The 23,551-nt window shown below is 45.5% G+C and overlaps 1 protein-coding gene across 1 annotated transcript in view; it reads right to left on the minus strand.

Annotated features, from left to right (window-relative positions):
• Positions 1-7,898: 7,898 nt before the first annotated feature.
• LOC127320848 (uncharacterized) overlaps positions 7,899-23,551 on the minus strand; it is a 144,660-nt gene continuing 129,007 nt past the window's right edge. The window contains exon 3 of the mRNA XM_071822814.1: positions 7,899-8,190. Within this exon, the coding sequence (XP_071678915.1) occupies positions 8,150-8,190 (41 nt within the window). The 3' untranslated portion in view covers positions 7,899-8,149. The remainder of the gene's footprint in view (positions 8,191-23,551) is intronic.

Here is a 23,551-nt window from a genome sequence, read left to right on the forward strand (position 1 = left end):
AGCATCGCGCGGTGGTTATCGTTATGTTCTAACCTTCACAGATGATCTGAGTAGATATGGGTATATCTATTTCATGAAACATAAATCCGAAACTTTCGAGAAGTTTAAGGAATTCCAAAGTGAAGTAGAAAATCAACGTAACAAGAAGATCAAATTTCTACGATCTGATCATGGAGGTGAATATCTGAGTTATGAGTTTGGCATGCATTTAAAGAAATGCGGAATACTTTCACAATTGACACCGCCGGGAACACCACAACGAAACGGTGTGTCCGAACGTCGTAATCGAACTCTCTTAGATATGGTTCGTTCTATGATGTCTCTTACTGATTTGCCATTATCATTTTGGAGTTATGCATTAGAGACAGCCGCATTCACTTTAAATAGAGCACCATCAAAATCCGTAGAAACGACACCATATGAATTATGGTTTAATAAGAAACCTAAGCTGTCATTCCTGAAAGTTTGGGGTTGCGAAGCCTATGTAAAGAAGTTACAACCGGACAAGCTAGAACCCAAAGCGGAGAAATGCGTCTTCATAGGATACCCTAAGGAAACTATAGGGTATACTTTCTATCACAAATCCGAAGGCAAAATCTTTGTTGCTAAGAACGGAACCTTTCTTGAGAAAGAATTTCTCACTAAAGAAGTGACTGGAAGAAAAGTAGAACTCGATGAGATTGATGAATCTATACTCGTTGATCAGAGTAGCGCGATCACGGAAGTTGTACCAGTACCGCCTACACCGGCAACAGAGGAAGCTAATGATAATGATCATGAAACTTCGAACGAGGAAACTACTGAACCTCGCAGATCGACAAGGGAACGTACCACTCCTGATTGGTATGATCCTTGTCTAAATGTCATGATTGTGGATAACAATGATGAGGACCCTGCGACGTATGAAGAAGCGATGATGAGCCCAGATTCCAACAAATGGCAAGAAGCCATGAAATCCGAAATGGGATCCATGTATGATAACAAAGTATGGACTTTGGTAGACTTACCTGATAGCCGAAAGGCTGTCGAAAATAAATGGATCTTCATGAGAAAAACAGATGATGATGGTAATATTACTGTCTATAAAGCTCGACTTGTCGCAAAGGGTTTCCGACAAATTCAAGGAGTTGACTATGATGAGACTTTCTCACCTGTAGCGAAGCTAAAATCTGTGAGGATTTTGTTAGCAATAGCTGCATTTTTCGATTATGAGATTTGGCAGATGGATGTCAAAACGGCGTTCCTTAATGGAGACATTGAGGAAGAGTTGTATATGGTACAACCCAAAGGTTTTGTCGATCCTAAAAATGCTGACAAAGTATGCAAACTTCAGCGTTCAATCTATGGACTGAAGCAAGCATCGAGAAGTTGGAACCGACGCTTTGATAAGGTGATCAAAGACTTCGGGTTTATACAGTGTCATGGAGAGGCCTGTATTTACAAGAAAGTGAGTGGGAGCTCTGTAGCATTCCTGATATTATATGTAGATGACATATTATTAATCGGGAATGATATAGAACTATTAAGCAGTGTTAAAGGTTATTTGAATAATAGTTTTTCAATGAAAGACCTTGGTGAAGCATCATATATATTAGGCATCAAGATCTATAGAGATAGATCAAGACGCCTAATAGGGCTATCACAGAGTACATATCTGGACAAGATTCTAAAGAAGTTTAGAATGGACGAAAGTAAGAAAGGGTTCTTACCTATGTTACCAGGCAAAGTCTTGAGTAAGACTCAAGGACCGGCTACGGCAGAAGAAAGAGAAAGGATGAATAAAATCCCCTATGCCTCGGCAGTAGGATCTATCATGTATGCCATGCTATGTACTAGACCGGATATAGCACATGCTGTTAGTTTGACTAGCAGATATCAAAGTGATCCAGGAATGGAACACTGGACAGCGGTCAAGAATATCCTGAAGTACTTGAAAAGAACTAAGGATATGTTTCTTTGTTATGGAGGTGACCAAGAGCTCGTTGTAAATGGTTACACCGATGCAAGTTGGAACACTGATCCTGATGACTCTAAGTCACAATCTGGGTACGTGTTTATATTGAATGGTGCTGCAGTAAGCTGGGCAAGCTCGAAGCAGTGCACGGTAGCGAAGTCTTCAACAAAATCAGAGTACATAGCCGCTTCAGAGGCTTCTTCAGAAGCGGTATGGATGAAGAGGTTCATTGTAGAGCTCGGTGTGGTTCCTAGTGCATTGGACCCATTAATCATTTACTGTGATAACATGGGTGCCATCGCCAATGCACAAGAGCCAAGGTCACACAAGAGGCTGAAGCATATCAAGCTGCGTTACCACTCGATTCGCGAGTACATCGAAGATGGAGAAGTAAAGATTTGCAAAGTACACACTGATCTGAATGTAGCAGATCCGTTGACTAAAGCTCTCCCTAGGGCAAAGCATGACCAACACCAGAATGCCATGGGTGTTAGGTATATTACAATGTAATCTAGATTATTGACTCTAGTGCAAGTGGGAGACTGAAGGAAATATGCCCTAGAGGCAATAATAAAGTGGTTATTATTTATATCTTTATGTTTATGATAAATGTTTATATATCATGCTATAATTGTATTAACCGAAACATTAGTACATGTGTGATATGTAGACAACAAGAAGTCCCTAGTATGCCTCTTAAACTAGCTTGTTGATTAATGGATGATTAGTTTCATAATCATGAACATTGGATGTTATTAATAACAAGGTTATATCATTATATGAATGATGTAATGGACACACCCAATTAAGCGTAGCATAAGATCTCGTCATTAAGTTATTTGCTATAAGCTTTCGATACATAGTTACCTAGTCCTTATGACCATGAGATCATGTAAATCACTTATACCGGAAAGGTACTTTGATTACACCAAACACCACTGCGTAAATGGGTGGCTATAAAGGTGGGATTAAGTATCCGGAAAGTATGAGTTGAGGCATATGGATCAACAGTGGGATTTGTCCATCCTGATGACGGATAGATATACTCTGGGCCCTCTCGGTGGAATGTCGTCTAATGTCTTGCAAGCATATGAATGAGTTCATAAGAGATCACATACCACGGTACGAGTAAAGAGTACTTGTCAGGAGACGAGGTTGAACAAGGTATAGAGTGATACCGAAGATCAAACCTCGGACAAGTAAAATATCGCGTGACAAAGGGAATTGGTATTGTATGTGAATGGTTCATTCGATCACTAAAAGTCATCGTTGAATATGTGGGAGCCATTATGGATCTCCAGATCCCGCTATTGGTTATTGGTCGGAGTGAGTACTCAACCATGTCCGCATAGTTCACGAACCGTAGGGTGACACACTTAAAGTTGGATGTTGAAATGGTGGAATTTGAATATGGAATGGAGTTCGAATATTTGTTCGGAGTCCCAGATAAGATCCCGGACATCACGAGGAGTTCCGGAATGGTCCGGAGAATAAGATTCATATATAGGATGTCATTTTATGTGAATTAAAATGTCGCGGAAGGTTCTATGGAAGGTTCTAGAAGGTTCTAGAAAAGTCCGGAAGAAACCACCAAGGAAGGTGGAGTCCACATGAGACTCCACCTCCATGGCCGGCCAACCCTAGTGGGGGAGGAGTCCCAAGTGGACTCCCCCTTAGGGGGCCGGCCACCCCCCATATGGGAGGTGGAACTCCCACCTCTAGTGGGAGTCCTAGCTTGGCTAGGTTTCCCCTCCATATGGAAGGTTTTTGGTTCGGGTCTTATTCGAAAACTTGGAGACCAACTCTTGGGGATCCACCTATATAATGAGGGGCCAAGGGAGGGGGCCGGCCACCCCAAGACCACAAGCTGGCCTCCCCCCTTGAAGTGGCCGGCCACCCCCTCCCAAACCCTAGCCGCCCCCTCTCCTCCATATCTCCCGTGTAGCTTTAGCGAAGCTCCGCCGGAGTTCTCCACCGCCACCGACACCACGCCGTCGTGCTGTCGGATTCAAGAGGAGCTACTACTTCCGCTGCCCGCTGGAACAGGAGGTGGACGTCGTCTTCATCAACAACCGAACGTGTGACCGAGTACGGAGGTGCTGCCCGTTCGTGGCGCCGGAACCGATCGTGATCAAGATCTTCTACGCGCTTTTGCAAGCGGCAAGTGAACGTCTACCGCAGCAACAAGAGCCTCCTCTTGTAGGCTTTGGAATCTCTTCAAGGGTGAGACTCGATACCCCCTCGTTGCTACTGTCTTCTAGATTGCATCTTGGCTTGGATTGCGTGTTCGCGGTAGGAAATTTTTTGTTTTCTATGCAACGTTATCCTACATGAATATCATCATGAAACAATAACATGTTCAGATATGAAATCATGGCACTCGGGCCCTAGTGACAAGCATTAAGCATAACAAGTTGCAACAATATCATAAAAGTACCAATTACGGATACTAGGCACTATGCCCTAACAATCTTATGCTATTACATGACCAATCTCATCCAATCCCTACCATCCCCTTCAGCCTACAGCGGGGGAATTACTCACACATGGATGGGGGAAGCATGGCTGGTTGATGGAGAGGCGTCGGTGGTGATGATGGCGATGATCTCCTCCAATTCCCCGTCCCGGCGGAGTGCCAGAACGGAGTTTCTGGTCCCGAGATGGAGTTTCGCGATGGCGGCGGAGTTCTGGATGTCTTCTGGCAATTTCGTCTAACCCCCGTGCGTTTTTAGGTCGAAACCCTTAAGTAGTCGAAAGGGGGGCGTCGGAGGCTGACCGAGGCGCCGCCACCATAGGCAGGCGCGGCCCAGGGGCCCACCGCGCCGCCTTGTGGGGTGGGCGCCTCGTGGCCCCCCTCCTTCTGGTCTTCTGGCTCCGTCCATCTTCTCTGAAAATAGGCCCATTGGAATTAATCCCGGGGATTTTCCTGAAAGTTGAGTTTCTGCACAAAAACAAGACACCAGGGCAATTCTGCTGAAAACAGCGTTAGTCCGTGTTAGTTGTATCCAAAATACACAAATTAAAGGCAAAACAATAGCAAAAGTGTTCGGGAAAGTAGATACGTTTTGGACGTATCAGTATCCTGGGCCGCCCAACTGATAGGCGGTCCCAGCTCCATACAGAAAGTAGGAGCAAGCATCCACCAATACCGCCCTTTCCAGTCCCGCGACAAGTTTCGTCCAACTGCGAAAATAAGACATTTGGTTAGTACTTTGTCTAGAACACTACTATAGAAGAATAGTACATACAACAAATCATCACCTGCCGGTAGAGGTAGGCAAGTGCCGTTGTTCCCCAACTCCACCGATGCTCCAACACCGTAAGCGCCTTGAGCCAACACCAATGGGCCAGCTTCCCACCACTGTCAGCAAAGAGAGTCCTCGACAACATGTACCACAAGTACACATGGGTGTACGTCCTGATACTGTCGTCGTTGGCCCCTTGCGGGCATTCTCCAAAGTGAGTCCTTATCCAAAGGAAAGGTGCGCCGGCGGGAGTTCTCTCCTTTGGATCTTCTGGCGGCGGAGGAGCCATGCCAATAAGGTCCTCCATCTGTCCGCGCCACCCATCAGAAGCTGTGTTCATACATAGTGGGTCACCCTGAATAGGAAGTCCAACTATCATGGAAACATCCTGAAGAGTAGGGGTCATCTCGCCGGCCCTCAAGTGGAAGGTGTGCGTCTCCGGCCTCCACCGGTCGACAAGGGCGGTGAGTGCCGCGGCGTTCATGTTCGCCCCCCCTCCCCGGCTTACAAGCGAGATGAACGGGAGAAGATCGGTAGGCTGGATGAACTCCGTGTACCTCTCGTCATACGTCATATCTACTGTGCCATGGTAACGAATCTTCAAAGGGTGAAGAACCGTTCTCTTCTCCGTCATATGAAAAGCCCGGTGATCCTTGTCATACTCAATATCTATGAGACACACCATCCTACATGTTTACATAAAACACCATATTATGAGCCATTCCTAACAAATATGAGTTATTCCATCGCAAATACTAGGCATATGTAACAAATTTGAATGCATTTCCTAAGCAAAAAATTAGTCATTTCAACATACATAGCCATTTCAACACATACATACATACATACATGTAAAATTTCACATCTATGGTTCCAACAAATCTATGGTTCAAACACATGCATACAATGAGGCTATCAATTTCAACACATACACGTCAATATAGATTCCAACAACCAACATTTCCAATCTAGGTTCCATGTCTAAATCGAATTAAATCGGAGTAAATCTTGGATGAATCGAAGGGCAACGAAGGGGAATACCTTGAGGATTGTATGGGGATGGATTTGGCTGGCCAGATCTGTCCAATCCGTGGAGGATTTAGTGGGGGCGGAGGAGAGGCGGCCGGCGGCGGCGGTTCCGGGCGAGCAGAGAAAATAGAAGAGGGGAGAAAGAAGAGGCTCGGGCTGGGGCGGGCGCGGGCGCCACACATAAGTGGATGTGCGGCGCCCATCCGAGCGGCGCCACAGTTTCACAGTGTGGCGCCGATATGCTGCCACGTCGGATCGGCGCACAGCTCAGTGTCGAGGACGCCACGTCGGCTGGGAGAGTGGCGCCGCCGGCACGGGCGCCACACAGTGAGGTGTGGCGCCGATGTGAGGGGCGCCACACAAAAGGGTTAGATGGGTGAAATAGTTTGGCCGGAGGGTTAGTCTGTGCTATAGTTTCAGAAAAGGGTTATTTCTGTGTAAATCGCCTTTTCTTTGCTTGTTCTACTGCCTTTTCAAGAGTGCATCATCTTCATCATCAGTATCCTCATCACCTCCTGATCCCCCAATGCTATCAGCGGTAGGAAATTTTTTTTTTTTGAATCTATCGGCAGTAGGGAAAGCTTTGTGACACACTTAAATTAGCAAAATATTTGGTATGAAGATCAATACATTGTATGTTACTTTTAAGGAACTGATTTCATGGGACACATCATCGCCACCTTCAATTTATCGTTCTGATGTTGAAACATCATCATCGTAGACTGAGCTGGAATTGTGTTCTTCAGCATTCTCAGCGACGAATTGTAATCGGATGAAAGACGGAGAATACCATATTCTATATCGTACATGTAATCAAACCTTACATGGTGACGATGTTTGCATTCTAGTCTTCTTTTAACTGCCAAACAGAGTCTCACAAGCAACCAACCAATACAGGATATAACCAATGTATTATTTACCATTTTTTCTCATGTTTACAGGAAGCACAGACAGCAGCAGTAACAAGTTCATAAAATACAAAGAAAAAAGGAAGAGGGCTGACGAGGGAGTTACAATTTTGCTTTGCCGTTTTCTTTTCCTCTCCAATGTACCTCGGTTTAGAGTATGGACTTTGGACAGAGTTGTGCCCTTGTGTGTTGGTGTACTAGAGGCAATTCACAGTTGCAAACTGAGCGTTCACTACATCTCAAAACTCGGCGAATACTCAGGTAATGTAAAAAAAAAAGACCAGTGTTTATGTGAAAACTGCATCTGTGTATCGCACATTCGCGAACTAGTTACATGTACGATATGCACAATTTGTAAGAAGCCTCCCGCTTCGGCACCATGATTTTTATAACAAAGATTCGCAACAATATAACTACCAGAGTTCACTGCATGTCCAGAATTTCAAAAGGAACTGCAGTGTTCAGTGTACTGAAACTAAAATGGAAAAGGTTGCATAAACTGAGAACAACCTTCATGGCAGAATTATTTTCCGGATTTTGGATAATATTTTCGAATTCAGAATTTTGCACCCTAGTACTCATCAGAGAATTAAACTGGGCCAACACAAAATGGTAAGTCTAGGTTGCTGCTATTACACATAACCAACAAACAAGAATAGAAAGAAAGGGCGATGCCTTTGGTTGGAGTGAAATTCATACCACTACAATCAGATGCTTCATCCAAGATAAATGCAGCTAACAGAAATGAAGTTTTTGCCAGAATAAGAACATGGCCATTAAAGACCAACGTCACTGCATTATTATTCAATCAGGTTCTGAACTTTTAGAACCGCGTGGTCAAAGCAATGTCACTAGAACAGATGAGTTTCGCCAGAAACACAAGAGCCACAGAGGTTTTCTCAACCTATATCTCTATGCAAAAAAATTAAGATTTCTCCATGTCACAGTGTCCGAGGCAGCGACACTTCTGAAGAGGTTAACTGGAAGGCAAGGAGACCTGCTCTGGACTTTCTCTACTCTGCATCGAAATCTGGGTGTCGTGGCCCCCCGTTTTCTGTATTAGCAAAATAATGAAGCAGTATTAGCAGAAATCAGTGAAAAAGTTAGGCATCATGCCACATGAACTGCAACCGTTGCAACAGATCAATAGCTCCATATTGCCAAAACAAGTCAACAGCAAGATCAAGAAGACAGCTGATGTATAAACCCTGGAAATAATTTAATGTGCGGAAACTAGCTTTCGTGCAGTGCTGCATTGAATTGATGGTCAAATTCGTTCAAAAAAGTTACAATAGGCCAAATCATATAAGTGTAAATCAGTATCTTCTTTGTGAAGCTGAAACTAGATGAGTGGACTGATTTGGGTTTTCAGGTTCCAATGTTTTTCACTAGCACCAAATGGCAATACGTTGAGAACTGAATCATCTGAACCTACTACTACAGTTATTTCAGAACCAATAATTTCCATATCAAGGTTGAGTTGAGTATGAACAAGTGACTGGTGAAATAATTTCCCCCAGCAACCAACTAGCTTTAAACAACTTTCTAGCATACACAGACTGATAAATCCAACAGGAACACTGTAAATACTTATTGTTTAGGTTCAGCTACCTTTACTTTTCGACTACCCATACCTACAAGACTACAGCAGTTCATACAGTTTCCTAGTCCTAACTGACTACAATTCACAAGTTCTAATGACTACAATAGTTTCTTGACACTACCATTTAGAATAATCTGATCCGAACTATAACGGTTTCAGTATAAGCTTCCCAAGCACAGGCAGATTTTGTAGATAAAAAGCACAGGCAGATTAGCACTCCACTAATACAAACACCAAAAGATCATGGCCATGCAGCAAATAGTATCTGTCAGTTCCACATATATCAGGGTCTCTCACCTGGCATATCGCCCGTGATTAGAGGATCTCTGTGCTGTGGGATAGGTTGGCGACGAGTGGGGTATTGCGCCCGTATCTGCCCGCTCGGACGTACATGACGAGGTTGTTGGAGACGTTCCCTGGGATGCCCAGCCGTCTGGCCAGCTCGTTCCTCAGGTGGTACACGAACCTTCCCCTGAAATTGAAATTAACGGCGGCAGCGTAGCACCATTCGCCGTTCCCCGTGAACACCACCATCCGCGACCGCGACGACAGCAGGACAGAGAGGTGGAGCTGCGTTCAGTTGCGATTTGCAGAGAAGCATGATTATATTCAGGCAGGGAGATGAAAGAAGCAGGGTACTGCGCTGAATTTTATGATCGAAAACACAAATACGGAGGCGCAGGAAATCAAGAAACAGAGGCGGCAACCCAAGAACTGCTCCCAAGCCCCAACAGTCAGAACCAAGGATTGCTCCCAGGCGAATGAATTTAACAGAACTGCTCCCAAGCCCCAACAGTCAGAACCAAGGATTGCTCCCCGCGGTTAAATTCCGACGCAGATTAACAAAATTCTAGAACCAAATTCGCTGAATCGAACCGCCCCCCAAATCCCGAAAGCAAATCGAGAAGAATCCAGAAGCGGGCATGGCGAACTCACCCTAGACGGACGTGGAAGGCGGGGGATGCGCTCGCTGCTGGGGACGAGCTCCACCACCCACTGCATCATGGTGCTGATGTTGTTGACATCGTGGACGCTGACGATGCTGTCCTTCCAGGGGAGGTACTTCCCGTTGGCGCGGAGGTAGCCGTGGCGGTCGCCCTGGGCGACGTGGCGGCAGAGCAGGATCTCGTCCCCAGGCTGGACCCTGATGGGCTACCACCTGATGGCCTCATCCTCAAGCTCGTCGTAGTTACGCAGCGCGACGCGGAAGCCGGGGCAGTCACGCGGCGCCGGGGCTTCGGTGGCGGAGAGGTAGCGGCCGTAGGCGGCGCTGTGGAGGAGCACGTGCTGGTCGTCCCCGAAGTAGCGGTGCACCACCCACGCCACCTTCATGGACTTCCGACGACGGCTGAGTGAGACGCCATGCCCGTCCTTGTCGGCGCGGAGGTAGGTGCCGTGCACGGCGCTCCGCAGCCGCACGGGGTACCCGTCGGGGGGGAACTGGTCCATCGGTCGCTGTCGGCGCTGCTGGACAGCCGAAGAGCAGAGGCGGTGGCCGCTGCGAGGTGGAGGGAGAGGTGGGGGCCGGTGATGGGTTTGGGCTCTTGGCGCTCCGGCGAGGGGATGAAGAAGAGAGGCGAGGCGAGCGATGTTTTTTTTTGACAATCAATACCATATATATTCATAATAACAAATAGTACATGGTAGAGATACACGAGCTGTCTCCAGCGATTACAAAATAAAGTCTAAAAGATACTAGCAAATCTTCGAGGTCTTCAAACTCTTTCTTCTTCCAAGACATAATCTTGTACTTTTCTGAAGGCAGCCAAAGATAGATAACAAACCATAGACCTGTAAATACCAATGAAGGTTCTCCCATAATTTTAATTTGAGCCGCAATGCCAAGGCTGCGTGCACGCGCGCAACCATTAAAGTAGTCAATCAACATCGGCAAGAATACCAACACCAGTATGCCAGGGAATAAAAACCGATCTGCCTTGTCGACGTTGATGGAGAGCCGAGAATACGAATCACCATTGTCGAGGACGTAGCAACCGGGACAAGAACTGCGAGGATAATCCTCCTCGCGGCAACCATGAGAAAGGATCCAAGATCGATCTGGCGAAATAAGATCTGAACACCCATACCTAGATAATTGTAATCTTTCAGCACCACCATTGACGTCGGGAAGGAGATCTCGTCGTCGAACGAAAGGTCGAAGATCACTTATTGCAGACGATGCCATCTCCATTGCGGGGAAACCAACAAGAAAACGGCGACCAAAAACCTAACATAGACTACTGAAAAGACTACTTTTATTGAAAACTCCACTCATAGATCGGGTTCCCCACTCCTCCTAGGAGGGGGAACCGATCTATGGAGGAGGCTGAGTAGGGGCGGCTAGAGCTTTTCCAAAGAGGCGGCGGCTACAGGGACAAACGGCGGGGGCGAGGCGAGCGATGTTTGTTGAGAGTTGAGGCGGTTACCTTCGGGCGCCAAGAGGCGAGTATTTCAAGGTGCCAGCCTGACACGCCATCGCCTTACCGGGCTTTGGGCACTACCTGGGCTTGCGGGCTCTTTTCTCGGCCCGGCCCGCCAGGCCCAAACCCTCACGAGCGCGGGTCTCTCCACGACCCTCTTCTGTTCCTGCGCCGGCGGCGTCGGCCAGGGCCGGCTGCGCCGTTCCACCCGTCCCTTCCCTTCTCCGGAGGAAGAGCCTCTCCCGCCGCGCCGGCGCGACGACGAAACGGCCGGTGGCACTGCTCCCTCTCCTTGCCCTGCTGCCCCGCGCGGCCGGTGCACGGACGCCAACGCGCCCGCCCGGCACCAGCGAAGCGACTAAGCGAGGCAGCGCGACGACGGCGAGGAGCGAGCGAATCACCATGAGATCCAGCCCGGCGAGTCGGTAGTGCCATGCGTGCGTGCTCTCCCTCCTTCCCGTTGCTCGCTAATCGCTAGTACGTCGCTTCTCGCAGGATGTCCGTGAGAGTAAAACTATGAGGGCATCTCCAACCACGCGACCCAAACGGACGCGCTCCGTTCGTTTTGGGCCGTTCGGGTCGACACGCGGACAGCGGCCCGCGTCCGCGTGTACGTTTGGGTCGCACGCGGCGCCCAACGCGGCGATCCAAAGAGACGCCACATGGTTCGTCTTCCTTGCGCGGCGCTGTGCCATGGCAGGCCTCGACGGGACAGCCATGGTGGGCGGTGGAACGCGCGGGAAAGTTCCCGCGCGCACCAAGGTTCCCGCGCGCACCAAAACGCCGTTGGCGCGCGCGAGCGCCCAAGTTTCCAGCCAGGCCGCCGGCTATAAAAGACGGCGGCGGTCTCACACAGACCGCAACACCATCCTCTCCCCTCCACCTTTCTCCGCCGCCATGCCGCGCACCCTGCAGGCCACATGGGCCAAGCTCTCCCTCGCCGCCCGGGCCAGGTTCCCGCGGACGGTGGAGGAGGAGCGCGCGGACTCGCGTTGGGTCGCCGACGATGAGGCGCTCCGCGTCGCTGCCGAGGCGGCGGCAAAGAAGGCCGGTGACGCGGAGATGGTGGAGGCGGCCGCGGAGGGCTGGCACGAGACCGCGGACGGCTGGTACGAGGCCGCGGAGGAGGGGGCGGCCGCCGCGGAGGAGCCCGTCGACGAGGAGGACCTCGCGCTGGCGAACATCAACGCCGCCATCGAGGAGCGTCTCGCCGACCTCACGCGCGTGACGAAGGAGCACGAGGGCATCTGGCGGGCCGGCCGCCGCCGCTTAGGCGACCTCCTCGGCCAGAAGAACGAGCTGCTCGCTATGCGAGCAGCCCGTCACCTCATCCAGATGCCGTCGCCCGAGCGGCGTGCCCGGGAGGATGCTGAGTCGGCGGAGCGCGGCCGGCAAGAGCGCATGCGCCGGTGGCAGGAGAACCACGAGGCCCAGGCCCCCGCCCGCGTCCGCCTGGAGGCGCGCACCGCTGTGGAACGCGCCGCTCTGCAGGAGGTGGAGCTATGCGGGAAGCGGATGATTCCGCCGCAGGAGGCGGAGCGCGAGCGCGCCCGAGGTGCGCGGACGGAAAGGAGGAGGATGGTGGCCTCCGTCCCGCGCCGCCACCGACGCGCCACCCAGCCCGTAAGCTGGAGTGGAATCCTCACGCGTACAGGCCGCCCGCGTCGAGTGAAATCCACGGCCCCGACGGCGAGCCGGCGAGGAGTCACCGGCGAGCCCGCCGGCTCCGTACGTATTAGGATAGAAGTAGTAGCTACAAAAAAATGTAATGAGTTCTTTTTAATGAAAAATATTGGTCATGTCTATGACACGCGGGCCAGGGGCGGACAAGGGGCGGACGCGAGCGACCAGCCTTTCGCGTCCGCGGCCACGCAAACCCGGCCAAGATTTGGGCCGGGTTTGCGTCGATCCGGACGCCGCGGGCATCCGTTTTAGGAATGGGTCCGCGCGCTGGGCCGGGTTTTTGTCCGGCTGGACCCATCCGGACGCGCGGGTGATGACCCACAAGTATAGGGGGTGTATCGTAGTATTTTCGATAAGTAAGAATGTCGATCCCAACGAGGAGCAGAAGGTGTTGACAAGCAGTTTCGATGAAGGATTCACTGTAAATGCTCACAGACAAGTATTCAGGGGGTTTTGATGTAACAATTGAATAAAGTATGAGTAAGTAAAGTGCGAGAGTAACAATTTCAGCGAGTGGCCCAATCCTTTTTAGCACAAAGGACAAGCCGGTTTGTTTACTTATAATGACCAAACGTTCTCGAGGACACACGGGATTTTAGTCTAGTGCTTTCGCTACATACGGCTAAATAATCATCATTGTTATGATAAGTGTTGTGTGGGTGAACCTATGCTAATGTACCGCCCTTCCTAGGACTAATACATACTTGTGATTATACCCCTTGCAAGCATCCGCAACTACAAGAAAGTAATTAAGAATAAATCTAACCACAGCCTTAAACTCTGAGATCCTGCGATCCCTCCTGCATCGATATACCAACGGGGGTTTAGGTTTCTGTCACTCCGGCAACCCCGCAATTGGCAAACGAATACAAGATGCATTCCCCTAGGCCCATAAATGGTGAAGTGTCATGTAGTCGACGTTCACATGACACCACTAGAAGAATAACACCACAACTTAAATATCATACCATTGAATATTACTCAACCATAGTTCACTACTAACATTTAGACTTCACCCATGTCCTCAAGAACTAAACGAACTACTCACAAGACATCATATGGAACATGATCAGAGGTGATATGATGATGAATAACAATCTGAACATAAACTTGGTTCAATGGTTTCACTCAATAGCATCAACAACAAGTAGGAATAGATACCGGGAGAGTTTCCCCTATCAAACAATCAAGATCAAACCCAAATTGCTACGGCGGTGACGGTGTCCAGCGGTGGAGACGGCGGTGATGATGGTGGAGATGATGATGATGGTGATGGAGATGATGTCCAGCTCGATGACGGTGACGATGGCGTCGATTTCCCCCTCCCGGAGGGAATTTCCTCGGCGGATTCCTGCCCGCCGGAGAGCTCTTTTCTCTCTGGTGTTCTCCGCCCCGCAGAGGCGGCTGTAACTCTTCGCGAGGTACCCTCTGTGGCTTAGGTTTTCGGGACGAAGGATTTCGCGAAGAAAAGGAGGCGAAAGGGGCTGTGGGGCCCCCACACCACAAGGTGGCGCGGCCAGGCCATGGGCCGCGCCGCCCTATGGTCTGGGCCCCCCTGGGTCCAGCTGGCTCCTCCTTCTGGCTTCCTTCGTCATCTTGAAAAATAGGATTTTTGGTATAATTTCCTTCCACAGTTGATCTTCCGAAATATTGCGTTCTGACGGTGCTTTTTCCAGCAGAATCCTGGCTCCGGTGCTTGATCCTCCAATAATGATGAAACATGCAAAATAGATGAAATAACATAAGTATTGTGTCCCAATATGAAATATATCAATGAATAACAGCAAATTATGATATAAAATAGTGATGCAAATTGGACGTATCAACTCCCCCCAAGCTTAGACTTCGCTTGTCCCCAAGCGAAACTGAGCTCGGTAAACAGGACCACATGTTTATGGAGTGAAGAGTCGATAAATAAAATACGGACAAGAAGCATCATATTCATTCACACAAGACATTATAGTAAACAACTTCCTCATACAACTCAACTTGAAGCAAGTATAAGGTAATCACAAATAAAGGTGCATAAGAAATCATAATTGGTGATGGCAAACTTCGTTCTTGGTCAGAGAACAATTAACAGATTATATTTATCTCATTGAGCAGCGCTCTTATGTTAAAGTTTATATTGCACAACTTGCATACTCAATCATAATGGTCTCTTCATGATCATTGATAACTTGCAAAGCTATATTCATTTAGATAAAACTTGTACTAAACAAGGAAGAATAAAAACATGATGAAGTGAATCACAATATAATGGTTTGATCACAACAACTCAAATGCTTGCTCAAGATGGAGGGAAATAGGTTTACTGACTCAACATAAAGTAAGTGACAGGCCCTTCGCAGAGGGAAGCAGGGATTAAATCATGTGCTAGAGCTTTTTCAGTTTTAAAATCATATAAAGAGAATAAAAGTAACATTTTGAGAGGTGTTTGTTGTTGTCAACGACTGGTAGCGGGTACTCTAACCCCCTTGCCAAACAAACCTTCAAAGAGCGGCTCCCATATTATTTTCATTTTGTATGGCACTCCTTCCAACCTTTCTTTCACAAACCATGGCTAACCGAATCCTCGGGTGCCTGCCAACAATCTCATACCATGAAGGAGTGCCTCTTTTTTTTTATTTTAGTTTTATTATGATGATGACACTCCCCCCAACCTTTGCTTACACAAGCCATGGCTAACCGAATCCTTCGGGTGCCGTCCATCAATCACATACCATGGAGGAGTGTCTATTTAGTTTAATTAATTTGGGACTGGGAATCCCATTGCGAGCTCTTTTTGCAAAATTATTGGATAAGCGGATGAAGCCACTAGTCCATTGGTGAAAGTTGCCCAACAAGATTGAAAGATAAAACACCACATACTTCCTCATGAGCTATAAAACATTGACACAAATAAGAGATACTAAGTTTTGAATTGTTTAAAGGTAGCACATGAAGTATTTACTTGGAATGGCAGAAAATACCATGTAGTAGGTAGGTATGGTGGACACAAATGACATAGGTTTGGGCTAAGGTTTGGATGCACGAGAAGTATTCCCTCTCAGTACAGGTCTTTGGCTAGCAAGGTTAATTAGCAAGCATAAGAGTCGAGGGAAACAAACAAACATACATGTGATAGAAACAATCATGCATCTTCCTTGTAAGCACAAACAATTTTAACTTCGGAATAATAAGCTATGAGCTAACAAGAAAGAAAGACAATGAAACATCTACATGTATTTCTCTTTTCTACTTAAACCTCAAAGTGTTGTTGCTATTAACCAATGCTAAGTTTGCCGAAACCAAATAGATTTATTCAATGCTCCCAAAGTGATACCAATACTAACAACAAGGTAAATCATATGATAGAGATTGCAAACTAGAATAAGATGTGCAATATGTAAATGATAAGACTTCTCATTAATATTCCATAACGATAACTCACACCAAGGGATACATAGATAACCAACTAAAGGAGAGATACTTCCAAACTGCAACCCATCTTATATGATAACTTCCCTACTCATGATTTGACACTACTTGACAATAAAAGTAAAAGGTAGTGATAATGTGATACCGCGGCACTCCCCCAAGCTTGGAACAAACCAAGGGGATGCCAATACCGATGATGAATTACTCCTTTGGCGATGGTGGTGATGAATTCCTGATAAGCTTCTCAACGAGCTCCTTTAGCTTCAGTTTCTTAGCTTGGCAATTCTGCACTAAAACTCGAAGATATTCATTGTTATCTGAAGTTGGCGATGATGACCTTGTGATGTGAATCGAATGGTATTCCAGTATTCTTCGGAGACGGCAATTCTCCTCCTGGAGTATCTCCACTTCTCTTCTTAGAGCCCGATATTGATCACAAAACTCATCGGTAGTCCGTAGAGCTTCTTCCAACACAGGGAAGGAGTCGAGGCTAAGAGCGGGTGGTAAAGGTCCCTGCAAGTTATGAGAAAAAGAACGTCGAGTGTCAACAGATCCCACCAAGATTTGCTTGCTCCCAATGGCTTGATGCTCTTGTCTTGATGGCACCCTCTTCACTTCTTCCTCCGAAAGCCCCTTGCCCTTGTTGTTGGAGGCCATGGTGCTTCTAGAACGAAAACAGGTCCTGGCAGAAACAGCTCGAAACAAAACACGTCGAGAAAACGATATACGGACCTCCAGGGGTCCGGGGGATTATATAGCAAAAAATTTCTCGACAAACGGAAAGTACCAGATCGAACCAGAGTCGGAAAGGGGCGACGAGGCGGCCAAACCATAGGTCGGCGCGGGCCCAGGTCAGGCCGCGCCGGCCTATGGTGGCACCCCCTCGTGCGTCCTTTCCACTCCGTTTCGAACTCATAGTTTTTCATATTTTCCAAAAACAGCAAAAATATTGTTCGGAAAGTAAATTGCATACTTTTCATTACCAGTACTGTTACCTATTCAAAGTCGAGTTCTGGCGGACTGCCAATTTGCCCTTTGATGAAAGCCTCCGGTGTTTCCACTTGAATAATATCAACATCAACATTATAAGAATCACCTGAGATATAATGCTTGAGTCTTTGTCCATTCACCACTTGCGTAGCATTGCCTTGGAGAGAGCTAATTTTGATTGCTCCTGAACGATACACCTCCTCGACAACATATGGTCCTTCCCATTTCGAGAGTAATTTCCCTGCAAAGAATCTGAGACGAGACCGATACAATAGGACTTTATCCCCAATATTAAATTCTCTTTTAATAATCCTTCTATCATGCCATTTTTTAACTTTCTCTTTAAAGAGTTTAGCATTTTCATAAGCTTCACTTCTCCATTCATCTAGAGAACTTAATTGCAACAACCTCTTATCACCGGCAAGTTTAGGATCTTTATTTAACTCTCTAACTGCACAATAAGCTTTGTGCTCTAGTTCTAAAGGTAAATGACAAGCTTTCCCATAAACCATTTTATAAGGTGACATTCCCATGGGATTTTTATAAGCAGTTCTATAAGCCCATAGTGCATCCTTCAATTTACTAGCCCAATTCTTTCTAGTTTTATTAACAGTCTTTCCCAAAATAGATTTAATCTCTCTATTTGATAATTCTACTTGACCACTAGTTTGAGGATGATAAGCGGAAGCAATTCTATGATTAATACCATACTTAGCAAGAGTTTTTCTAAAACCTCCATGAATAAAATGAGAACCTCCATCAGTCATAATATATCTAGGCACTCCAAATCTAGGAAAAATAATATCTAAAAGCATTCTTAAAGAGGTCTCACCATCAGCACTTTTTGTAGGTATGGCTTCCACCCATTTAGTAACATAATCAACATCAACAAGTATATGAGTGTTACCTTCTGAAGACGGAAAAGGTCCCATGAAGTCAAATCCCCAACAATCAAATGGTTCAATAACAAGAGTATAATTCATAGGCATTTCATTACGTCTGGAGATATTACCAACCCTTTGGCATTCATCACAAGATAAAATAAACTTTCTCGCATCCTTGAAGAGAGTTGGCCAATAAAAACCTGATTGTAGAACCTTTTGCGCGGTTCTTTCTCCGGCGTGATGTCCTCCATAAGCACTACCATGACATTTACTCAATATCTCTTGTTGTTCATATTCGGGAACACATCTTCGCATAATACCATCCACTCCTTCTTTGTATAAGTGTGGGTCATCCCAGAAATAATGCCTCAAGTCATAAAATAATTTCCTCCTTTGCTGAGCTGAAAAGGTTGGAGGCAAGTACTTGGAAACAATAAAGTTAGCATAATCAGCATACCAAGGACTGTCTCGCGAGCTCACCTTTATTACAGCCAATTGTTCATTTGGAAAACTATCATTAACAGGAACAGAATCATAAGCAATATTTTCCAATCTAGACAAATTATCAGCAACAGGATTATCAGCTCCTTTCCTATCTACAATATGTAAATCAAATTCTTGCAAAAGAAGTACCCATCTAATAAGCCTTGGCTTAGCATCTTTCTTTGTCATAAGGTATCTAATTGCAGCATGATCAGTATGAATAGTAACTTTGGAATCAACAATATAAGATCTAAATTTATCGCAAGCAAAGACTACAGCTAATAATTCTTTTTCAGTTGTAGCATAATTTCTTTGAGCAGCATCAAGAGTTTTACTAGCATAATGAATAAAATTCAGTTTTTTATCTACTCGCTGTCCAAGAACAGCGCCTACAGCAAAATCACTAGCATCACACATAATTTCAAAGGGTAAGTTCCAATCAGGAGGTTGATGTCTACGTTCCCCCTCCTTTCCTGTAGACAGTGTTGGGCCTCCAAGAGCAGAGGTTTGTAGAACAGCAGCAAGTTTTCCCTTAAGTGGATCACCCAAGGTTTATCGAACTCAGGGAGGAAGAGGTCAAAGATATCCGTCTCATGCAACCCTGCAACCACAAAGCAAGAAGTCTCTTGTGTCCCCAACACACCTAATAGGTGCACTAGTTCGGCGAAGAGATAGTGAAATACAGGTGGTATGAATATATATGAGCAGTAGCAACGGTGCCAGAAAATAGCTTGCTGGCGTGTAGTTGATGGTGGTAGTATTGCAGCAGTAGTAACGCAGTAAAACAGTAAACAAGCAGCGATATCAGTATTTAGGAACAAGGCCTAGGGATTACACTTTCACTAGTGGACACTCTCAACATTGATCACATAACAGAATAGATAAATGCATACTCTACACTCTTGTTGGATGATGAACACATTGCGTAGGATTACACGAACCCTCAATGTCGGAGTTAACAAGCTCCACAATTACTGTTCATATTTTAGTAACCTTATAGTGTAAGATAGATCAAAAGACTAAACCAAGTACTAACATAGCATGCACACTGTCACCTTCATGCATATGTAGGAGGAATAGATCACATCAATACTATCATAGCAATAGTTAACTTCGCAATCTACAAGAGATCATGATCATAGCATAAACCAAGTACTAACACGGATGCACACACTGTCACCATTACATCGTGCAGGAGGAATAGAACTACTTTAATAACATTGCTAGAGTAGCACAAAGATAAATTGTGATACAAACACATTGCAATCATAAAGAGATATAAATAAGCACCTCACTATGCCATTCAATAGTGAATAAGTATTCTGTGAAATATAGCCTAAGAGACCCACACGGTGCACACACTGTCACCTTTACACACGTGGGACAAGGAGTCTCCGGAGATCACATAAGTAAAACTCACTTGACTAGCATAACGACATCTAGATTACAAGCATCATCATATGAATCTCAATCATGTAAAGCAGCTCATGAGATTATTGTATTGAAGCACATAGGAGAGAGATGAACCACATAGCTACCGGTACAGCCCCGAGCTTCGATGGAGAACTACTCCCTCCTCATGGGAGCAGCAGCGGTGATGAAGATGGCGGTGGAGATGGCAGCGGTGTCGATGGAGAAGCCTTCCGGGGGCACTTCCCCGTTCCGGCGGCGTGCCGGAACAGAGACTCCTGTCCCCCAGATCTTGGCCTCGCGATGGCGGCGGCTCTGGAAGGTTTCTGTGGTTTTCGTCGAACTTATCAGGGTTTTCGATCCAGGGGCTTTATATAGGCGAAGAAGCGGCGCAGGAGGGTCGAAGGGGCGACGACACCATAGGGCGGCGCGGCCAGGGCCTGGGCCGCGCCGGCCTATGGTCTGGGGGCCCAGTGCCCCCCCCTCTGGTCCTTCCTGGGTGTTCTGGATACTTCCGGTGAAAATAGGAACTTGGGCGTTGATTTCGTCCGATTCCGAGAATATTTCGTTACTAGGATTTCTGAAACCAAAAACAGCAGAAACAGAGAACGCACTTCGGCATCTTGTTAATAGGTTAGTTCCAGAAAATGCACGAATATGACATAAAGTGTGCATAAAACATGTAGATAACATCAATAATGTGGCATGGAACATAAGAAATTATCGATACGTCGGAGACGCATCAGCATCCCCAAGCTTAGTTACGCTCGTCAGAAGCGAGTAAAACGATAACACAGATAATTTCTGGAGTGACATGCCATCATAAACTTGATCATACTATTTGTAAGCATATGTAGTGAATGCAGCGATCAAAACAATGTATATGACATGAGTAAACAACTGAATCATAAAGCAAAGACTTTTCATGAATAGTACTTAAAGACAAGCATCAATAAGTCTTGCATAAGAGTTAACTCATAAAGCAATAATTCAAAGTAAAGGAATTGAAGCAACACAATGGAAGATTAAGTTTTAGCGGTTGCTTTCAACTTGTAACATGTATATCTCATGGATAATTGTCAACATAGAGTAATATAACAAATGCAATATGCAAGTATGTAGGAATCAATGCACAGTTCACACAAGTGTTTGCTTCTTGAGATGGAGAGAAATAGGTGAACTGACTCAACATAAAAGTAAAAGAATGGTCCTTCAAAGAGGAAAGCATCGATTGCTATATTTGTGCTAGAGCTTTTATTTTGAAAACATAAAGAGAGCATAAAAATAAAGTTTTGAGAGGTGTATGTTGTTGTCAACGAATGGTAGCGGGTACTCTAACCCCCTTGCCAGACAAACCTTCAAAGAGCGGCTCCCATTTTATTTTATTTTTGGATGGCACTCCTTCCAACCTTTCTTTCACAAACCATGGCTAACCGAATCCTCGGGTGCCTGCCAACAATCTCATACCATGAAGGAGTGCCTTTTTATTTTAGTTTTATTATGATGACACTCCTCCCAACCTTTGCTTACACAAGCCATGGCTAACCGAATCCTTCGGGTGCCGTCCAACAATCACATACCATGGAGGAGTGTTTATTTTTGTTAATTAATTTGGGACTGGGAATCCCATTGCCAGCTCTTTTTGCAAAATTATTGGATAAGCGGATGAAGCCACTAGTCCATTGGTGAAAGTTGCCCAACAAGATTGAAAGATAAACACCACATATTTCCTCATGAGCTATAAAACATTGACACAAATCAGAGGTGATAAATTTTGAATTGTTTAAAGGTAGCACTCAAGCAATTTACTTTGGAATGGCAGGAAATACCATGTAGTAGGTAGGTATGGTGGACACAAATGGCATAGTGTTGTTTGGCTCAAGGATTTGGATGCATGAGAAGTATTCCCTCTCGATACAAGGTTTAGGCTAGCAAGGTTGTTTGAAACAAACACAAGGATGAACCGGTGCAGCAAAACTCACATAAAAGACATATTGAAAACATTATAAGACTCTACACCGTCTTCCTTGTTGTTCAAACTCAATACTAGAAATTATCTAGACCTTAGAGAGACCAAATATGCAAACCAAATTTTAGCATGCTCTATGTATTTCTTCATTAATGGGTGCAAAGCATATGATGCAAGAGCTTAAACATGAGCACAACAATTGCCAAGTATCACATTACCCAAGACATTTATAGCAATTACTACATGTATCATTTTCCAATTCCAACCATATAACAATTAACGAAGCAGTTTCAACCTTCGCCATGAATACTAAAAGCTAAGAACACATGTGTTCATATGCAACAGCGGAGCGTGTCTCTCTCCCACACAAGCATGATGTAATCCAATTTATTCAAACACAAACAAAAACAAAAACAAACCGACGCTCCAAGAAAAGCACATAAGATGTGATGGAATAAAAATATAGTTTCAGGGGAGGAACCTGATAATGTTGTCGATGAAGAAGGGGATGCCTTGGGCATCCCCAAGCTTAGATGCTTGAGTCTTCTTGAAATATGCAGGGATGAACCACCGGGGCATCCCCAATCTTAGACTTTTCACTCTTCTTGATCATAGTATATCATCCTCCTCTCTTGACCCTTGAAAACCTCCTTCACACCAAACTTCTCATAATCTTCATTAGAGGGGTTAGTACATAATCAAAAACTCACATGTTCAGAGGTGACACAATCATTCTTAACACTTCTGGACATTGCTCAAAGCTACTGGAAGGTAATGGAACAAAGAAATCCACCCAACACAGCGAAAGAAGCAATGCGAAATAAAAGGCAGAATCTGTCAAAACAGAACAGTCCATAAAGACGAATTTCTAATAAATACTTCCGTTGCTCAAATCAGAAAACTCAAAACTAAAGAAAGTTGCGTACATATCTGAGGAACACGCACGTAAATTGGCACATTTTTCTGATTTTTCTACAGAGAAAACAGCCCAGATTCGTGACAGATAGAAATCTGTTTCTGCGCAGAAATCCAAATCTAGTATCAACCTTCGATTAGAGGCTTCACTTGGCACAACCAAACACAAAACTAAGATAAGGAGAGGTTGCTACAGTAGTAAACAACTTCCAAGACACAAAATAAAACAAAGTACTGTAGCAAAATAACACATGGGTTATCTCCCAAGAAGTTCTTTTCTTTATAGCCATTAAGATGGGCTCAGCAGTTTTAATGATGCACTCGCAAGAAATAGTAGTTGAAGAAAAGAGAGCATCAAGAGGCAAATTCAAAACACATTTAAGTCTAACATGCTTCCTATGCAAAGGAATCTTGTAAATAAACAAGTTCATGAAGAGCAAAGTAACAAGCATAGGAAGATAAAACAAGTGTAGCTTCAAAAATTTCAGCACATAGAGAGGCAGTTTAGTAACATGAAGATTTATACAACCATATTTTCCTCTCTCATAATAACTTTCAGTAGCATCATGAGCAAACTCAACAATATAACTATCACATAAAGCAATCTTATCATGAGTCTCATGCATAAAATTATTACT

Source organism: Lolium perenne, chromosome 1 (assembly GCF_019359855.2).
Source record: "Lolium perenne isolate Kyuss_39 chromosome 1, Kyuss_2.0, whole genome shotgun sequence".
In the NCBI taxonomy this organism is placed as follows: domain Eukaryota; kingdom Viridiplantae; phylum Streptophyta; class Magnoliopsida; order Poales; family Poaceae; genus Lolium; species Lolium perenne.